This window comes from Zeus faber (assembly GCF_960531495.2).
Source record: "Zeus faber genome assembly, chromosome: 17".
Classification (NCBI taxonomy): Eukaryota; Metazoa; Chordata; class Actinopteri; order Zeiformes; family Zeidae; genus Zeus; species Zeus faber.
The window spans coordinates 11,160,474-11,180,347 of record NC_137204.1 but is presented as its reverse complement, the minus strand read 5'-3'; the positions used below and the strand labels follow the sequence as shown (position 1 = coordinate 11,180,347).

At 42.1% G+C, this 19,874-nt stretch overlaps 1 protein-coding gene across 1 annotated transcript; it reads right to left on the bottom strand.

The window, feature by feature from the left end:
- Positions 1 to 2,906: 2,906 nt before the first annotated feature.
- Positions 2,907 to 19,531, bottom strand: actr1b (actin related protein 1B). The gene is made up of 11 exons (XM_080017483.1): positions 19,349 to 19,531; positions 17,738 to 17,802; positions 17,519 to 17,594; positions 9,544 to 9,669; positions 8,986 to 9,110; positions 7,379 to 7,595; positions 6,689 to 6,781; positions 6,377 to 6,551; positions 5,403 to 5,464; positions 4,836 to 4,876; positions 2,907 to 4,684 (listed from the first exon to the last, which is right to left on the bottom strand). The coding sequence occupies exons 1-11, from the start codon at positions 19,394 to 19,396 to the stop codon at positions 4,582 to 4,584; spliced, it is 1,131 nt and encodes a 376-aa protein (XP_079873609.1). The 5' UTR covers positions 19,397 to 19,531; the 3' UTR covers positions 2,907 to 4,581.
- Positions 19,532 to 19,874: the final 343 nt, after the last annotated feature.

Below are 19,874 nucleotides of genomic sequence, written 5' to 3'. Positions count from 1 at the left end.
ACATTGAACACACGTTCACCCTGCAGTCCACACAGAACCGAATTAGACCTCTTGGGCTTCATTCAGCACAGTCACAATTGGGTTTGACCAGTCACTGCTGGTCTCCTGTATCCATCTCCAGCATGGACTTCATGTCTTCCTCTAAGTTCAAGTTCAAACCACTTTTATTTTGAGTTTAGGCAACTGAGGGACCTTTAGTGCGTCGTAACACCTGGGGAAGTTTCAATGTGCCGATGTATGGGACGTGTGCATTCTGACAAGTGGGAGAGATATTGGCTGCTGCATTGCGTCACAAAGGACCAGATGCTTGGACTTTGGAACCCTCCAGCTTGTCTCTCTTGGTCACTGTGGTAGCCAAGGAAACAGCAATCGCCTTCTTCTAAGCGTTTAAGGAGGCTGAGGTGAGGAATCTGTGAGACCTTCGCGCAGGAGCGTGAACAGGGTCGCGCTAGCAGATTATAGCAGTATTCTCTGAAACCACAGGTGGCAGAAGAGAGAAAGTACCATGTGAAGCATGAAGTCGTAAACGAACAAGACGCTAGACAGCATGAAAACATGGCTGCGCGTACAGCATCGGCGCTTGTGCCAAAGAGCTGTTCATGGTGGTTGAAGGAGAAAAGGAGCTGTTCTGTCTGCCCGTGCAATGCAGAGACAGGAAATGGGGATGGAAGTTTTGTCCTGCTCAGCATTTTATGACAGAGGAACTTACTCAACTATGGAAATCACAATGTGCAATTCTTCTACTTCTTTGCAAGACTCTAAAAAGAAACTGCACATAAATAGCATTAAAAACCAATAAAATACTACTAAAGGATCAATGTTGTCCAACATATCACAAATAAGACAGCAAACCGCTGATCTCCCGACGCTTTTAGTGCAATCCCAGGGAAGGCCCTTCGCCCCAAATTAACAAAATCTCAGAGGTGCTCGACGTCTCGCGGTGCCCACGCGCCATGGCGCCATCCCCTGGTGACCTAGTTTGTGTCACACGCTCCCTCACGCATGGGGCAAGTATAAACCTAGGTTAAGGGGACACTAGTCATGGTTTATAGTCGCCGCAGCCTTAGTGTTATTTAGTGCCAATTTCTGGAACTCCACGGCGTGCGCTTCAGGTCATTCAAGATGGACTGGTTCCGAAGGAAGCTTGTGCAAAGAGGTCCGCAGGTCCAATCCGTACAACCCGGCCATGCATGGCCATTAAAAATAACAAGATGGCGTTGTATTCATGGTAGAAGATAGCGCTGGATCTGTCCAAAGATTTTGACTAATTCAATACCTTGAGACTTCTCGATACAGCGTTCTTTCAGTAGGTCCAAGACCCACTGGGCTTTCTACCCAACAGTAGCAAAATCCTGTGGAGGCCTGGGGTACCTCCCAGACTGCAAATAACAGAGGATCCAACAGCTCACCCCAACATTTCGACAAACTTCAGAAATCATGTTATTTGGCATCTTGCATCGAGACCATCCCTCTGGGGATGACACAGACGGGTCCGGATTGAGCGGATGCCTTAACAATTCATACAGAATTGCACATTGTACATGACAAACACGGTGCCTCGGTCCATCAGAATCTCTCAGCTTCACAATGCCGTTCCCTTGGAAGGTCCTTCGCGAGGAACAGCCTCGGGGCTGTCAGAGCCAGTTAGCCTGGGCGCGGTGATTGCGGGCACCCGGTGCAGAGTTCACGGCAGCCCGTACAGGAGAGGTCTGCAGCCTGCGTACGTCAGTGCATTTTACAAGTCCATTACTGAAACGTGCAGTTGGACCGCGCACACTTGTAAGACAGGACGGGGAAAAAAATAAAAACAACAGTGCAGGACGTACAGGTACCTATTATCACCCATCACAACTCCACGATGTCGGAACAGGATGTCGCCTCGAGGTTTCACATCAAAACACACCTCATGGCACCGTGTAAGAGCTTTTCTGGCCTTCAGCCTTTTTTTGTCTTTTTTAGAGATATCATATACGCTTGCTAACTTACAGACTTATCTCACTTTAATCATGTAATCATCTGTGACAGCGACTGCAGGGGAAAAACTTCATGATGAAAATTCTCCACGATGTGCCGTGTAGATGGTATATCATGGATATTTCATCATCCATAGTCATTTTTCATCGAGAAGAGATGCCAGTAGAGTTGGCCATGACTCCACACTATGCAGAGCCACTAACGGTGCACCATCCTTCTCAGAGGAACTATGTATAATGCAGTCTCACCTTGGTGATTTCAGGAGGGTCGCATCCATAATTCTGATTGTTAGTCAGCAAGTACAACACAAAACATGTCTGAAGAAATATATATAACCGTGGGCAACCCCACCCCAGCCCACACAGGCAGTTTTGTTCTTCAAATCCAACTGGCAAATCCAACAATTTTTATCAACATTGTCTGGGCGGGCTGGGCATAAAACAGATTCCTGTTCTGCAATGGCTGTTTTTTTTTTTTTTGTATTTGTCAAAAACGACTTACATTTCATAAACACCAACACCCTCTGGCATGTAGTCCCCGGAAATCTTGGTAACTTAGAGGAGATCTGTGCGAAGCTCCCTTTGACAGAACCTAGCCTGTGTGTGGTACTGTTGCCAAAGACGGGGACGTCAAGGTCAAGCGATAAAGGGAGGGCTTGAGATTGACTTCTTTTAAGGTAATCAATCCCAGTCAAATTTCAAAGTTATTAGAATTATTTCACTCCCCCCCCCCCCCCCCCTTCATGTATTTTCCCCCTCTGGCATGAGCTATTTCTTCCCTTTGACTCACCTGCGACTTGAAATAATGAAATTCCTCAATTAAGATATACTGCCATCTAGTGTTCACAGAACAAACTGCATCATATAAGTGAGTATACCGTCAATAAACCCTCTGACACGGGAAAATGAAACAACACGAGACACAATAGCAGCAGCCATTAACTTATTTATTAGACTGAATTTACGAAAAGTAAAAGCAACACTTGAATAAACAGTATTGTACATTTGAAGTCTGTTGTTGTTTTTGGGGGTGGGGAGGGAGGGGCGGCGGTGGTGGCTGTTGTTTCTGAAAAGCATTCCACTGTACACAAGGCGGATGATGTTCGAAGAACCTTTTGACTAACACCCAAAAACGCAGAAGTTGGTGAGTGTAGACATGGCGGTGCTTGCACGCGAGAGTTAAGGCGGACACACAGGGAGGGAGGGTTGGACAGAACTCCTTCACTACTGGCAAGATAGCAGGAAACGTGAACCCGAGATGTAGCGGTACAGTAATAAGTGGGGGCAAAGCTAGTTCAAGATGAGCCATCTTGGAGGGGGCGGGGGGTATTCTCAGCAAATCTCTCTTTCAGCTCTTATCCTTGGAAAGGATCTGTGCATTTTTTGGGATATGGGATTTTGAAGGGCTCATTTTAATCAACAGGCTTAAAACAAAAAAGAAAAAAAAAAAAAAGTTGGCATTTCAAATGGGCCCGCCACCAACGGTACAATGACAAAATAAAAAAAGCGCGCTTCCACAAAATGTAATATCTCGCTCTCAACAGCCATAGGTATTCCGTGCCTAAGAATGTGTATCTGCCAATTTCGAGGAATTTCCTTTTTTTGACTTTACTTCAGTTTTGTGGAGTGGAGAAAAAAAGAAATACTAATAATAATAATAATAATAATAATTAAAAAAAATACAAAGCAGCTACCAAAATAGCCATAATATATACCCGGTTGAATCAATTTCAAAACCTTCCTTGATATGGATGATTAAACAAGGGTAGAGTCAATCAAGAGGAGAGAATCATCGGCAGTTATGTACTGTAGTTCCGGCCACATACACAGATACACAGAGATATATATATATATCTCACAGTAGTATTTACCATTTACCTACCTTACCTAGTAGTAACCAGATTGGACAGAAATAGTTATTACATACAGCGCCCGACATTTGCCCCTCCCCCCCCAGCCAATGCAACAACCGCAAAAAAAATAAATAAAACCAAAATAAGAACTATAAAATAGACAGTCACGAGAGACTGTTTTAAAGAAGATCTCTCCAGTTCGGAATGGATTTATTTTATTTTTTTAACAGTAGCAAAAAACAACAACAAAAAAAAAAAAAAAACTTTGCTTGAATCAACATTTGATAATAATAATCCCTGGTGGGGAATTTGGGTGTTACAGGGCGATATCCTTCCTTTTGACACTTAAAATTAAATTGGACTTGTAAATTGTGGTGTATCAAGCAGGGTCTGTGGTAAAAGATGGAGCGGACTAGGCGTGGTACTAACGGTTGCGGTGGGTCAGACCCGCCTTCGCCCTGCACCCCGACGGCCTAATGAAAGAGTAACTTACAAAAAAAACCCCGACACACCCGGGAATGTGAGTGCGTAACCGTGAGATAAGAGCAGGGGGTGCATCGGAAGCTGGGGTGGATAAATAAGGGGGGGGAAATGCTGAGGTACCCCGAGATGGATCGGTCCAAGTCGCTAAGGGGGGAGGGGAGGTTATGGAGTCTCCGTCCGTATGCCATGAGGAGGAAGTTGATTTTTTAAGGGCAGTTCTTGGGTGGGGGGTGGGGTAATTGTGGGGTGGGGGTTGGGGGGAGGGGGCACCTTTAGAAGGTCTTCCTGTGAATGGCACGTGCTCGGTCTTCCTCGTATTCCCTCTTGGACACCCACATCTTTTTGAAGGTGTCCAGTGACGCCAGGATAGAGCCGCTGCAGGGTTGCCGTGGAACAGGGAAAATAGTTACACAAAAATCGGATTAGTCAGCCTAATCAGTAGACATCCTAATAATAATAATAATAATAATAATAATAATAAAAATATTAGGATGAATCCTAATAGAATAAAAATGAAACCGCTTACCCAATCCATGTGGAATAGAGCCTCTCTTGAGGAGCGGAGATCTGTGGCCGAGCGGAAGAGACATTTGCGCGGCGTTAACAACGAGCGTGTGGAAAGCCAATGATTGACATACAGGTGACGTTTTCAAGATTCAAGAATCGCCTAAGTTGTGAAGGCTGAATAAGATAAGATGAGATCACACTTCAGACTGCAGAACACTGCAGTTGAGAGAGATACAAATTAAAATGAGCTAAGAAAAAACACATGTGCACCTTGATTTAGACAACATTAAGTAGCACAATGCTAGTAACACTATGCTTACTGGTAGCACTATGCCAACTAGTGACTATTGAGCCCAATATGTGCACGTGGCAGTTTGTCTATTAAAATTAGATATGAAATTCCACATGTACACATCTATCTACACAAGTTAACATGATGTAGCACTATGCAACTAGTGAAGAGTGAGCCCAATATGTGCCACTGGCAGTTAGTCTGCTCGAAGTAGAAGTTACAGTATTGCGGCATTTCTAATAAAAGTGGCATGAACATTACTAAGAACATCATAAACATAGAACCGAGGCTCACCTTTATCTTAACATCTTTAGGTGCCAGCTTCTTGACTTCTGTTAGTAGTCGTTCTCCAAAGCCTGTTGGAAGAGTTGTTGAAAGCTTTACATGTTTATGCGTATCCGTGGACAAAAGACTACAATGAGATATGATCACGTTGTCAACCACAAGCCAAACATTTCATTCACGAAGGAGCGGTTTCACAGACTGGCTTTATTTAATCAGGACTAAACTAATTCTACTTAGATTCATCCAATTGGTTTTTGAGAGTAGGAAGGTACTAGCTGCTGTGTGTTTCTTTCTTTCTAAAAAAAATAAATAAATGATAATAGAAAATAGTGTTTTTATCGTAGATGTATTTATTTTATTTTCCGATGTTTACTTAAAACAACAAGTCCCCGATGCGGCGCCTCGTGCGGTGTTCCTCGAACAAAGGTTGGAACAAACATTTAAACGAGGCCTCGTAGATCTAATATGAGGGAAGGTTCAGCGACGGGATTGCTTATTTCTCGCCACAAATGTGTTGAGAAACAGATTTTGGTGGACTGATAAGGTGAAAGTTTACGGAGTAAAACAACAGCACCTCGCAAACCCCATTGGCTCACAGAACCTGGGGCATTTACATTTAAAGCTACACACACAAACAGCCCCTTCGGGAACACAGTGGTATTTTCAGCAAAAAATAAATAAAAATTCAAACATGTTTTGGGGAACTCTGAGACATATATTAACTTGTGTAAAAAGGATCACAATAGATCATCTCTAAATTAAACCTGACTCACACTCTGGCCAGGTTTATTTGAAGCCTTCGCTTAAATCCAATTTATTAATTTTTTTTACCCAAAGTCTGAGACTAATTTAAACCACGACTGAGAACGGCCATTTCAGTTCATCCAGATTAAGAGTGTAGTTTAGTCTGACGTTTGGCCAAATCTGCGTCGGCAAAACCGCCCCGACGTGTTTTTGTTCTTGCGTCTTGGCCCGACACCGACCTTTGATGAGTGTGGTGCCGCCACACAGCACGATGGTGGAGAAGAGCGTGCGTCTCAGATCCATGTCTGACTTCTGGATGGCGTAGGCCAGCACCTCGTGGATGCCCGAGCTCTCGTCCCCGATCAAATCAGGCCTGAACAGCAGCTCTGGAGCACGGAACCTAGCCGGACCGATCTGCGCGGGGGTGAGATGGAGGGTTTATTTTTTTATTTTTTATTTTTTTAAAAGGGATTAGGATTGTGTTGGGAAGAGTGGCTGAACTTTTAAGCTCCTGCTGTTTCGAGCTCGAAACAGCTACGATATGTACTCACATTTAATGTGCTACCGTCTGGGAGGAGGTACTGCGCCTTCTCCGTTTCTAAAGTCTCATCCTTCTGGGGGTTGAGGGACAGGTAACAAGCCCGCTGAAAAGTTTGAGAAGACAAAAAAAAATGATTTTTGAAATTTTGGAATGACATCGGAATACAGTTATATTCAGTTAATCCAAAAATAATCTACAAAGCAGTAGTGGATGAGCATGGGGTATTGCCTCAGTGAAATTCATTAATTCAGACTAATAACCAAATTATAATAATAATAATATTTGTATTATTATTATTAATAACAACAACATTTTTTTGTTTTGCACCTTTCACCCAAGACATGCTACTAAAAGTGCTTTACATTAAAGGAGGTATCAAATAGCAACAAAAACAGCAAAGCAAACAAACAAAGTGCATTAAATCAAAGTAGAATAATAAGATAATTCAAAGACTGACACAAAAATGGGTAAGAATAAGCCTATGAAATCTAAAAATAAAAACCTAATAACTGAAGTTACTAAAACTGACGTTATGAAACAAATAACCTTTGAATAATAATCCTGACATGCGCATATTTACTCAATAAAATGATCAAAATCATTTAATCAGAATCATTCCAGGCGATTTCGCTATCAGAATACGATATAAAGAGAACGTTTTGCACAGAGTACAATAAACAGACTATTCAAGGCTTCCCACCTCTTTAATGGTGCGGACAACCTCAAACTCTGCCGAGGTGTTGAAGTTGTAGCCCTCCTTGCGTAGCAGCAGACGGAGGTACCGGGAAACGTCTCGGCCGGCGATGTCCACACGCATGATGGAGTGGGGGATGGCAAAGCCCTCGTAAATGGGCACCACGTGAGTCACGCCGTCGCCGGCGTCCAGAACCACGCCGGTGGTGCGGCCCGTGGCGTACCTTCAGGGCAGAGTTGTACACAAAAGACAATAAATCAGAGTGCGCGATAGACGCAGATGATCTGTGGAAATAGAAGCACCTCTCTGTTTCTCAGTCACGCAGAGTTTAGCCTTTTGCTGTTTTGGTCTACGCTGTTATGCGCACACTGCAATAACAGCCCACTTTTTGGTAAAACACTTTCTCAACGATTCCTGTAGATAAAGAATAAAGAAAAAAAAAATCTGTTTAATACACTTATCCGTAGATGACATCATATATGAGAGACTTTATTCATCTCCCGAGGACAATTCAGGTGTTACAGGAGCAAAAAAAACAGAACAATCAAAAAAATATACTAATTCAAATGAGTTAAGAAATAACACATGCATCATTTCTATCACTTTACTGACTATGTTAATTAACTTAAAACAATGTTCAAACGCTTTTTAAAACCATATATGAAAGCATGTCCCCAATGGAAGAAACATAATTATATGTATATCATCATGCGCTAATAATCTAAGGGCGCTCGGCGATACTGTTCAGTTACAGTAATGTTGACTGACGTTATCTTTAGGTCAGTAAGGACGCGGTACTTGTTTTGTCAAAGTAATTGTTAATTGCTAAGTTCCAATAAAGATTAAAGCGTGTGTTCCCACACACACACACACACACACACACACACACACACACACACACACACACACACACACACACACACACACACACACACACACACACACACACACACACACACACACACACACACACAAGTCTGGAGCAGTGCATGGTTTGGACGCTCTCTGGGTTTGAGGGCTTGTTATCCCACACTTTGATCACAGCAGAATCAAAGTAGCACAAAACTGGGCAGTTAAATGAACAGCAGTTCAGCAGCGGAGCAACTATTGATTCATAGAGCCTATTTCACATTCTCATATATTCTCTTTCACACACCACACTGATTTTAAATATCATATATGGATCAATAACAATGTGTTATTAATCAACGATTCTCTTGATGTATCAATATATTAATATTTTTATGAGAAAGCGTGCTCATCAGCAAATCCTTTATCTTTTATATAAGACAGACTAACGTAGATATTTGAGATATATTGTGGTATTGTTTTTACATGTAATGTTATTCATTCAGGCTTGTATAAGATAAGATTTTTTTAATTTACAAATATTAATTAAAAACATGAATATACACGCACGCATGCACACGCACACACACACACACACACACAGTTAAGATACACTTAACAAGAGTTTCAACATTAGACGTGTTTGACAATTGACAATTCACTGGTAATGACTTTATTGTAGGTATATGTTATGGATAAAAGCAAGGACTGTCCTTAAAAAAATAAAAACAAATTATACAATACAAATCATGCGTTGCACTTACAGACTGAGGACTGCCTGCATGGAAATGAAAAGCGCGGGAACGTTGAAGGTCTCGAAAAACACCTCGGCCGCCTTCTCCCGGTTTTTGCTGGGGTTGAGGGGAGCCTCGGTCAATAATACAGGATGCTGCATGGAGGGAGGGAGGGAGGGAGAGTCATGACTTGAATAACAAAACCAGGGGGAATATCCCAGGTTTTCAATGGTCGCAGTTTTTTTTTCGAGGACTTTTCAAAAACTTCAGCACAAAAACAAGGACATTTCCAAGGTTTTCCAGCACTGACATTTTTGAGGACAAAATTCAAGCACCTCAAGGGACCCAGCAAGAACCCTGATGTACCTGTCCTTTTCTCACATCACCGTGATCACATGCGGTCACATTGTTGTCGTCATAAAAATCAAAAATGTATAAATAAAGTGTTACAAAAAAGGGGGGGTATATTTTTTTTAATTAATTCAGTATCCAATCAGTACTCTACTACTGTAATAGCAGATAAAAACCTGTGTTTTGGATCAGTTGACAGGAGAAAAACTGGAGAGAAAAGTAAATAGAAGGTCCCACCTCCTCAGAAAAGGTCTGCAGCTGCTCCTTGGAATAGACGTACTGCCAGATCCTCTCCATGTCGTTCCAGTCCTTCACAATCCCGTGCTCCATGGGATAACGGACTGACAGCAGCCCCCGGTGCTCCTGATAATTAGAATACAAGGAGTAAGGAAAGGAAGGGGAAAAGAATCAGATGATACAGAAGATTAGGGTTACAAAAAAAACAACAAAAAAAAAAAGCTTAAAGGGGACATTATGCAAAACTCACTTTTTCAGTGCTTGAGCACATACATTTGGGTCTGTGAGCTGTCTGTTTCAGAAAACATGTCCTAAAACGAGCCAATCAGCTTTGTTGCCCTAATATACATAATTGCAGCAATATACGTCACTTCGGTAGAGTTAGAACCGCCCTCCATCGAAGTAACTCCACCCACGACTGGAGCGCGACCGGACCCTGCTAGCTTGGAAACTAAGCGCTTAGCATGGGAAGTGTTGGCTGCAGAGACCACCACAGATATTTTAAAATAAAAGAGGTATTAAGACTGCCCCCCCTTGAAGAAACCGGAGACGAGGGAAATGTGAGTATTTAAAAAATTATTCTGTTGTGTGTTTATGTGTGTGCCCTAGACACAACCAAAGATGGATGCATTTTATTTTACGATGTTTCCATAATTGAAGGAAACAAAAAGCCCCGGGACCGGCCGGGTCGCACAGTGCTCTTAGCTTTGTACTGCTCCAGACATCGCGGTGTGTTTCTCGGTGTGTGTGTGTGTGTGTCCACTGACTGTACTATAAGCTGCGGCACACAATTCAATTCACGCTCCTCCAAACAAAAACATAGATCTGGGCCTAGCAGATCTAATATGAGTGAAGATTCAGCAACTGGATCATTTATTTCTTGCTTCAAATTGGTTCAGAAACAGGTTTTGGTGCACTGATATGGTGAAATCTGTGAAAGTTTACATAGTAAATAAAACAAAACCCTGAAGCCATGTTCAAACACCACTGGCACACAAAATCCAGAACTTGTGCTGTTTCTTCACTTTTATTATAACTTTTTTTTATAATAAAAACAACGTTAAAGTGTTGAAGAAATAAATAATTATATATATTTTGCTCCATTCAAAGAAATAGGTTTGAAACTAAACTGAAAAGGTATCAGTAAACTGTAAAAAAAAAAAACAGAATTAAGAAAAAATGACAAAGTCGCACTTAAAGAAAGAGGATGAGCAGGATTGATTATAAAAGAATTATATGTGATTATATGTGAGTTAACCGCTGCTTCTTATTGTTTTATATTAAGTTTATGTAAAGCACTTTGTAATAAATAACAGCTGAAAACACTTTTTGTTATCAAAGTACAAATACCTCAGCAGTGTACCTGGAGTAAATGTATCTGGTTACTTCCATCTCTGACAGAAGTTTGGTAAAATGTCACTTTAACACTGATGTAAAGTGTCTGTAACTCCAAAAACACAGCATCTTTACCTCCAAACAGTACATAGCTGAAGTACTTAAGTACATTTATTTGCTGTAAATGTTGTATTGTGAATGTTTATTTTCAGTTAGGCAATGTTATTTGTCGTTAGGCAGTCAGAGGACCACCTACTTGGGGTCCTAGAGGCAGGGCAGTGAAGTGGGTAAAAGAGGGTGAGCGCAGGGATTGCACAGAGAATTTTGGATGTTACCATAAACGAGCAGTTAAATTAGATCCTGGACTGTAAATCATTTTTGAAACCTTGACATTATTACCGTAAGTTTCTGGTGTCGTCACACTAAAGTGCTGTTCACTGTTTAACGCTTCATGTTCCTCTGAACAGAAAGCCTGCTCTGTTCACGGTTAGCTTTATCAGCTCCGTTAGCCAAACACACCTTTGGCCTCTGCTGGCCACCATAACTATAGTAACAGCATGAGAAGACGCGCTCCCTTGTAGTCAGCGCGCAGTTCAGTCTGTCATTTACTAAGCCATAGTTATACATACAAAAATAATTCTGTCGCATTTCTTACCGTACCCCGGGACGCCCGTTAGTCTCGAGCCTTGCCTGGGCGCCCCGCCCAAGTCAAGTCTAAGTGTCGGAAACACTGAAACATTTAGCCAGTGCGACAACACATAAACATCGGCCACTGCCATCGCTGAATCGCCCCTTATTTGCCGATAGGGCGGTGGAATTCAGCAATGGAAATATCGGCTGATGCTGATGTATTGCCGATAACGCGGTGCATCCCTTATCAAATAAATAAATAAATAGAACAAAAAGTAAGGTAAAAAATAAAATTTGTCAAAAATACACAAATATCTGAGGAAAAAGGGAAAAAAAAGAATAGTCTGTGTATAATATATAAATAAAAATATAATAAATGTATAAAATATACGATGTGATCCTATGCACAGGATAGGTTATTGGTATGGGTATAAATTATGGTTATAAATAATTATATGTATTCACCAGATTCTAGGAAGGAGAAGTCTAAATAATAGCAAAACGTTCTATTTTACACTGGAATAAAATGGCTCCTAGAAAAAGATAAAAAAGTATTGTTCTACATTTTACCTGCGAAAATAGCCTTATAATTACAGTAGTTACTTGACTGACTCAAATAATGCATTGTGCTGTTAAACAGCGCAGAGTAAAAATACAAGAACGGACTGAATCCATTTTAGACCTGGATCAACAATACTCTGAGGCACCTACCCCAGAGTGGTATAGAAGAGTTTGGGACTGCAGACAGAGTTCAATTTATTATCTGCTGCCAAAGCAGAACAACTGATGCTCCGTACACGCGGTACATTTCATGAAAATGGAGACAAGGCAGGTCGGTTCCTTGCTCATCAAATAAAATTTCAGTCTACTTCACGCATGTTTTCCCAAATTGGGACTCGTCAAAATGTAACTGCAGACCCTGCAATTATAAATAATACATTTTTATCTTACTACATCAGAAGCCCCTGGTAACATACATGAATAATTTTCATAATACAGTAGTACCTCGACTTGCGACTGTAATTGGTTCTAGAAGAACGACGTATGTTAAAACAGTCGTATGTCGAAGCTATTTTTCCCATATCAATTATGAAATCATGCAAATTTCCACGGTCGTATCTTGGAGCAGTCGGTCGCAAGTCGATACAAACTTTGGCGACTATCGCTACTCGTATCTTGTATTAGTCGTAAGTAGATGCAGTCGTAAGTCGAGGTACCACTGTAACTTATAAACTCCTACTATTAGTACGGCGTAAAATCTGGAGTTAGAAAAACCTTTCGTATTGGAGGAAGTGGTAAGCTATTTACAAAGTATACAAAACGGCAAATCCCCAGGTCCCAATTGGAACCCTAATGAATTTTTTGAAGTTTTAAAATAAACTAGCCCCTCTCATTTTGGAAATGTTTGACAACAGGCCATTTTCTTCCAAGGCTGACCCAAGCATCAATCTCACTTCTGTTCAAACCTGGCCAGGAGCCTACAAACTGTGTTTCCTACTTTCCTATTTCGCATTTGAACGTGGATGTTAAAACACTGGCAAAAATGCTAGCGTTTGACTACCGACTGGACACTGTTTCGAGGGATATTATTTCAGAGGACCAGAGAGGTTTCATGAAGGGCCGCCATTTTTTTTCTCATGTACAGCTCCTAAATGTTATTCATTCTACATCTCCATCAGACGCTGCAGAGGTAGCTATCTCATTAAATGCAGAAAAAGCATTCGACAGGTTGGAAAGGGGATATTTATTTGCTGTTGGGTTTTGGGGAAAAATTTGCCTTCTCTATTCCTCTTAGAAATTCTTGCTGATCTACGTGAGGAACTAGATAAATTCAGAGCCCGGAGAAGGTTGCCAACAGAACATCTTCGACTGGGAGTTACAGTTGCCAATGCTAGGTGATTAAACGTGTTAAAGCATGATGTATTTCAGTAGGGATGTGCTCAGTAATAATCTTTCTATAATTTTCCATGATTTTGAATTAAATAATTAGATATCAAGTGATCCATGGTAGAATGCAATGATTAGAATGATTCATGGTAGATGATAATGATTTAATGGTAGTGATTTACACATATAAGAATGCATGATTAAAGATAGTGACTCAAAGCTCCCCGCACTGAGAAGGATTCAAGACTCAAGAGGTTATTTGTCACATACATATACATACGGTCATACATATATGCAGTGAAATGTCATGACACCCGGTGATTACGCAGAATAAGCTTAAAAAATACTAAAAATATTCAGGCGCCCGTACGACAAGCAATTCATTGCTGACAGAGAAATCGATTATAAAACCGTTATAAATGGCTTACAGAGGAGCTGTCCAAGACGGAGGTGGCTTGTGTGAGTCTGCTAGTACGCAAGCCCCGTATGAGGTGAAAAAAGTACGGCCATGGTCGCGAGACCTACGGTGGGGCTGTCTAGGTACCCAAGGAGCTGAGAACGGCAACAGGTAGCACTTCCGGAATGCCCAGGTTGATAGTTGCCACAAAAATGCTGTGATAAGAGTCCCTCCCTTACACCCCACAGGCTAATGGGGTGGTGGAAATGACAATAGGTCTCAGCAAAAGATGGATAGCTAGAATGGACCTCGCTAGGTTGACCTTTGTGACCCAATGGCCAATCAAGGGGCGAGAATCGAGTGAGATCAATGCTGGTGCCAATGGGGTGAAGAGAAATTAGCTTCACGTTACCATTGCCAAGGCATCAGTGCGGGTTACCTGGTAGAGGTGGCCCAGGAAGAGGGGAGATGAAGAAATAATCTACTGTATAGAGTGACTAGGCTTGATGCCTGGGGGCACCCAGGCATGGTCATTAAGAAGAAAAGAGCGACCAGGACCATCCCACCAGAGGACTGGCAGCGAGAGAGACAGCTACAGAGTCCCGGGTCACATGTTTCTAGAGCACAGACCCCTAGTTATCATTGTGAAAACAGTAACTGTGCCGTTTCTGGGTGTGTTTCCCTCAGAGGCGAAGTTGGCAGAGGTGAAGCTGGAAGTGACGGACAAGTGGTGAAATAAGCCGTTCAGATTTGCAGCCCTTATCGACGTTATTCAGGGCTTCAGTAGAATTAGAACCGCCCCATCTAAGAAACTTCACCCACGGCTGGAGGGCCACCGGGCATGCTAGCATCGACGCTAAGAGCTAAGCATGGGAAGTGGTCTGATGGCTGCAGAGAGCAGTACAAATCTTTTAAAAGAGAAAAACTAACTGTCCAAGTAACTGCAGACGAGGGAAATGTAAGTGGAGATGGGACCAATCCGATCCAATATCGGTAGCCGATACTGACGTCATTCACCCATGGGACCTCGGTTTGACATCGCCGATACATATTCCATTCCATAGCTTGTGCTGGACCATGGACCCAGCGTTTTATTTTGCTAATTCAATGATCTGGCTCATTGAGAATTAAACTTAGAAAATACCTGTAAAGCGCAATGCATAAATAGGAACTGGCAGTTGGAATTGGGAAAACCGTCACAGATTGAAAAAGCCATTCAGCTGTGTTGGTGCTCAAAATAAGATGTCACGATTCTGACGTATATAATATGCGCCGCCATCAAGCTACAAGGAAGTTGTAGTCCTATTTGTGCCGTGCCACAATGAAACTAAAAGGGATGAGGATTAAAAACAACACAGATACGTCCTTTGGCTTGCAGGTTGCGTCCGGTTTAAAACCGAAATTATCCTACGTCAACGTCACCGCCATATTGGTACGAGAAAGACTGGCCTGTAAACAAACACAAGTAAACAGGAGAGTTGCAGTTTTTCTGGAAAAAAAGCACTAAACGTTTACAGTTCTTAACAGATTTCATTGAGTCGTTTTTTTTTATTCAAGGGCTTCTGATCTACCTGGAGAACGAAAAAGTTCCACGACTGTTCCAATATGGCGGCGACGTTTATGTACAATGCAAAGGTCCAGGTCCAAGGCTAAGATTCAAGATTCAGTTCTGGATCGTTTTAGTTTTGTTTTGTTTTCAAATATTGACTCTGAAAACCTATACCTGTTGGTATGTGAAGGTAAAATGTGAAGTATGTGAAGCCAAGAAAAACAAAAAAAACCCCAGGGGAGTAAGAAGTAGTAAGTAGTAAGTACATGGAGCTTCTGGAAGAACAACAATCAACAAACATGGCTGCAGCTTCGCCGTCCTCCGCGACGGACTGAGCTGGATGCCTGGTGCAGATATGGACAACGAGACGCTAATAAAGTCACTTAACATTACTACAATTCTTATACATGATAAGATACCAAATAGTTTAATATATTTAATTGGAGTCATTACCATAGCAACATATCGCATGTTTGGTTTTGCCCGTGTACCTCTCCCTCGCTCCGGGTCTTTCTTCCTCCCTCTGTGCCGTTCAGAAAGTGCCGCTATCACGTTCCCGTCTACCGTGTTCCATCTGAACTAGTATTAATTGCTGAGCAACAATAAACATTACATTTACATTTACATTTAGTCATTTAGCAGACGCTTTTATCCAAAGCGACTTACAAGGGAGAATAACATTCAAGCTACATTGCGACAGAGATTAGTGTAACAACAACATTCGTGTAACAATAAATAAACAATAAACAATAAATAAACAATAAACATCCATCGTTTCTGCCTCTGCATGAAGAAACTAATTTTCTACACGCAACCATGTTTGCTGTTTGTCATTCTTCCGGAAGCCTCCGCTTACTTCTACTACTAACTTCCCACACCACCGGGCATTTTTTTCTTCCACTGCCTGCTGTCATTCCGATGAGTACTACTACTACGTGGCTGGGTTGTTTTTTTTTCCCCCCTGGAAATGCCCTGTGCCCCAAAGACTCACGCTGATACAATAACAACAAGACCGCAGATTGTCATGGTCTTATTGATTAGACAAAACCTTAAATCGATTAAATTCTTATTAGCATTGAATCGATAGTCGAATAATTATTAACATCCCTAGTTCAGATGGTAGATACGGATAACGGCACCTTCTGAATGGCTTTGGGGGGGGGGGGGGGGGGGGTGAAAAAAATAACAACCTAGAGCGAGGGAGAGGTACGACAGCAAAAAGAAACAGGCGATATGTTGCTCTGATGACTCCATTAAAATATATTAAACAAAATGTTTTCGTGTCTGTTTATATATAAGAGTTGTAGTAATGTTTAGTAATTTGATTAGCATCTCTGCTTCGTTACACCTGACTCATTCCATCACAAAGGACGGCAAAAAGTTTAAATTAGAAGAATTTGAATAAGAAGGTTGTATTGTATCGGCAAGGAAAGTTGGAACTAACTTTTGAATTAAGCCTTGTAGATCTATTATGGGTGGAGATTCAGCAACTGGATTGCTTATTTCTCACCTCAAAATTTAAATATGAAATACAATGAAACCCGGAGTAAAGCTCAAACCCATTGGTTCACAGAACCCGGTACTTGTGTCCAACCCCTATTGGCTAAGAGAACTAGGGGCCGGGCAGCTCATTTATATTTGAAGCCACACACAGAAACAGCCCAACACAGTGGTATTTTCCAAAAAAATGAAAAATAAAAAATAATAATAATGTTTTGGGGACATCAGATACCTATATTAACTTGTTGAAAAGGAGAATAATAGGTCCCCTTTAAGCTTGCTAACCTATTTTATTTGTATTTTTTATTCGCCTGTTTATGGTATAATTGTGATTACTATTGTTAATGTTTATTTTATTTATTATTATTAAGCCTTCATTGCATTGGCAAAGGGTGAGGTATGGGTGCGAGGGGGCCAGGGGGAAATATCAAAACATGGAGGGACAATCATTTCCATTTGCACTGTATTTGTATGTTTTTGTACAGCTTGTGATAAATCCAAGGTCCAAGATACTCCACCGAAAGAGATCGTCCCTTTAAAGACAGTATACATTTTTTCGGGTCACTTATCAGGAAAAATGAGATGAGCTGTACCTGAACACTTCAGTAAATTAAAAGAAATTTTGAAAACAAAAAAATAGAGATGATAACAACGTCATCGTTGTTATTATGATATACCTCTGCCTTGGGTCCAATGAATAGATCCCCCTCAAGGGCTCCTGCCATCACGCGCACATGCTTGGGACGGCCCACACTGGATCAGAAAGCACAGATAAAACAGGACGATCACGATGAATTCAGATTCAAAATACATAACTCTGATCGTTTTATTCTTTGGAGAAACAAAAAATAACACAATAAATAAATGGTGTCTGAAAGGCGTAAGATTACACTTACTAGTTGGGGAAACAGTATTTGGGGATTTGGTCACCTGCAAAGCCCGCCTTGATAACTCCGGAACCCTATGAAGAGAAGTGATGGGGACAAGTGTGGATTACGGTTTACACAGAGTATTATAGTACAGTATAGAGTATATCTCTCCCCCCCCTACTCTAGCTGTGTATGTCAAGCCATTGTAACATTTAATCCATGGGAGGAACTAGTCTGGGTTTTTTTTTAAGTTACTAGTGCTTATATTTGAGTTACTAGTTACTACTCCAACAGTTAGTAGTAACTGTTTCAGTTTTACTCATCAAAATGTATTAGGTATGAGAACTTATTCATAAGATACTAGTACTATTGCAATGGTACTAGTAACAATTTGGACAATTTTGTCACTGAATCCTATGGGGCTCCATGTTTCAGATATTAAATATTTGCCTCGGATAAGTGTTTATTCCCATTGTTACTAGTATCTAGTGCAATATTTCTAGTCACTTTTAAACTAGTACTAGTACTTATTCATTAGGGACTAGTGCATTTTCCTGTTGTTACTAGTAACGTTTTATTTTTACTAGTATCATTACAAATTAAACTAACAACCAGCTATTTTGACTAGTACGACAGGAAAAAAAAACCTCATTGTCAGTGGAAAAACAAAAAAATGCACTAGTACGAGCAAGAAAAGACATTAGTAGTCAGTAATGAAAAAGTGCTAGTATTAATAGTGACTGGTAACAATGGGAATAGATACTAGTCTGAGGCGAAATATTTGATATCTCAAACACGGAAGGAACCGTATAGAAATAAATGACAAAAATGTCATTGTAACATTGCAACTATTGCAATAGTTACTAGCGTCTTATAAATAAGCACTAGTAAATCATATGTTTTGACTAGTAAAAGTTTAATAGTGACTGGTAATTGTTGGAAAAGCAAGTACCAACTAAAATATAGATACGAGGGACTAGGTCGTGCCTAGTTCATCCCTACGGATTAAACGTTAAAACGCCTTCCCGGGGCTGCGTGTTTGCGTGAGACACTCAGAGAGACAGAGGAAAAAGAGAGATGGGGAGGTCACAAGATGCAGCCCGAGGCCACCAGCGAAGAGTCACCAGCCTCTGGTTTGGCAGAAGACTGAACACGTCTCTTGTCTCTACTTCACATCCACACCGTGGACACGGAGAGGAGAGGGGAGGGAGGGGCAGCAAAAAAAAATAAATACCCCCCCCCTCCCCTCCTTCAGCGGCTCTAGGGTCTAAAGCGACAATAAATAGTAAAGGGGAGACTTAATTTCACCCCCCACAGGGTGACAACACCGTGCATTGCAGTCTATGTTAGCGTAATGCTGCTACTACAGAGCTAACGATGCAGACCGTTGCTCCGGCTAACGTCAGCGCCGGGCGAGCTAACGCCCGGCTACCGGGCCACGTTAATTATGGTGGACAACCGGTCGCTGCCTCTGGATAATGAAGACTCAACGCGCACGACTGCGCTACCGACCGGTGACGTTTCTGTCAGAGTCAGCCCCCACACGTAGCATCAACACAACAACAAGCTAACGTGGCTATAGCCGGCGGCCTGGGCTGGTCTAGGGTGTGGATGGGCGAATGACGTCACCATACTCACGTTATCGATCACAACGGGCTGGTTGGCGAGAATGTCGTAGGACTCCATGACGGACCGCTTCGTCGGGGTGCGTTTTTCGATCGCTTGTCGGGCGTTTCCCCCTTTGCCAGTTCGTCGTTTCAATTCGCGGGAGACGCGGCCGCCGTGTTGCGCTCCGCTCCGCTCGGCTCTGCTCTGCTCGGGGACCCGCCCGCCGCTCGCGTTCCGTTCGCCCGGTGGCGGAGAGGCCCCGCCCACGGCGTGACGTCCCGCGCCGGCTTGGAGTGGCAGCGCGACCGTCCAATCGGAGGCCTCGGAGGGGGGAGGGGGGGGGGAGGGGGGGGGGACCCAGCGTCACAGTCAGGAAGGGCCGCGCAGCCCTGCGTGAAGACGTGCGGCGGAGCGGCGTGCGTTTCGCCAGATTCGTGTTTGGGTTTGATTGTTTTTGAACCATAAATCGGATAAAACATTTCCCATGATAAAAAAGGTTTTTTTGCAAACGATGTAGGTGATACCAGCGTCACACATGTGTAAAACTGCTCTCCCT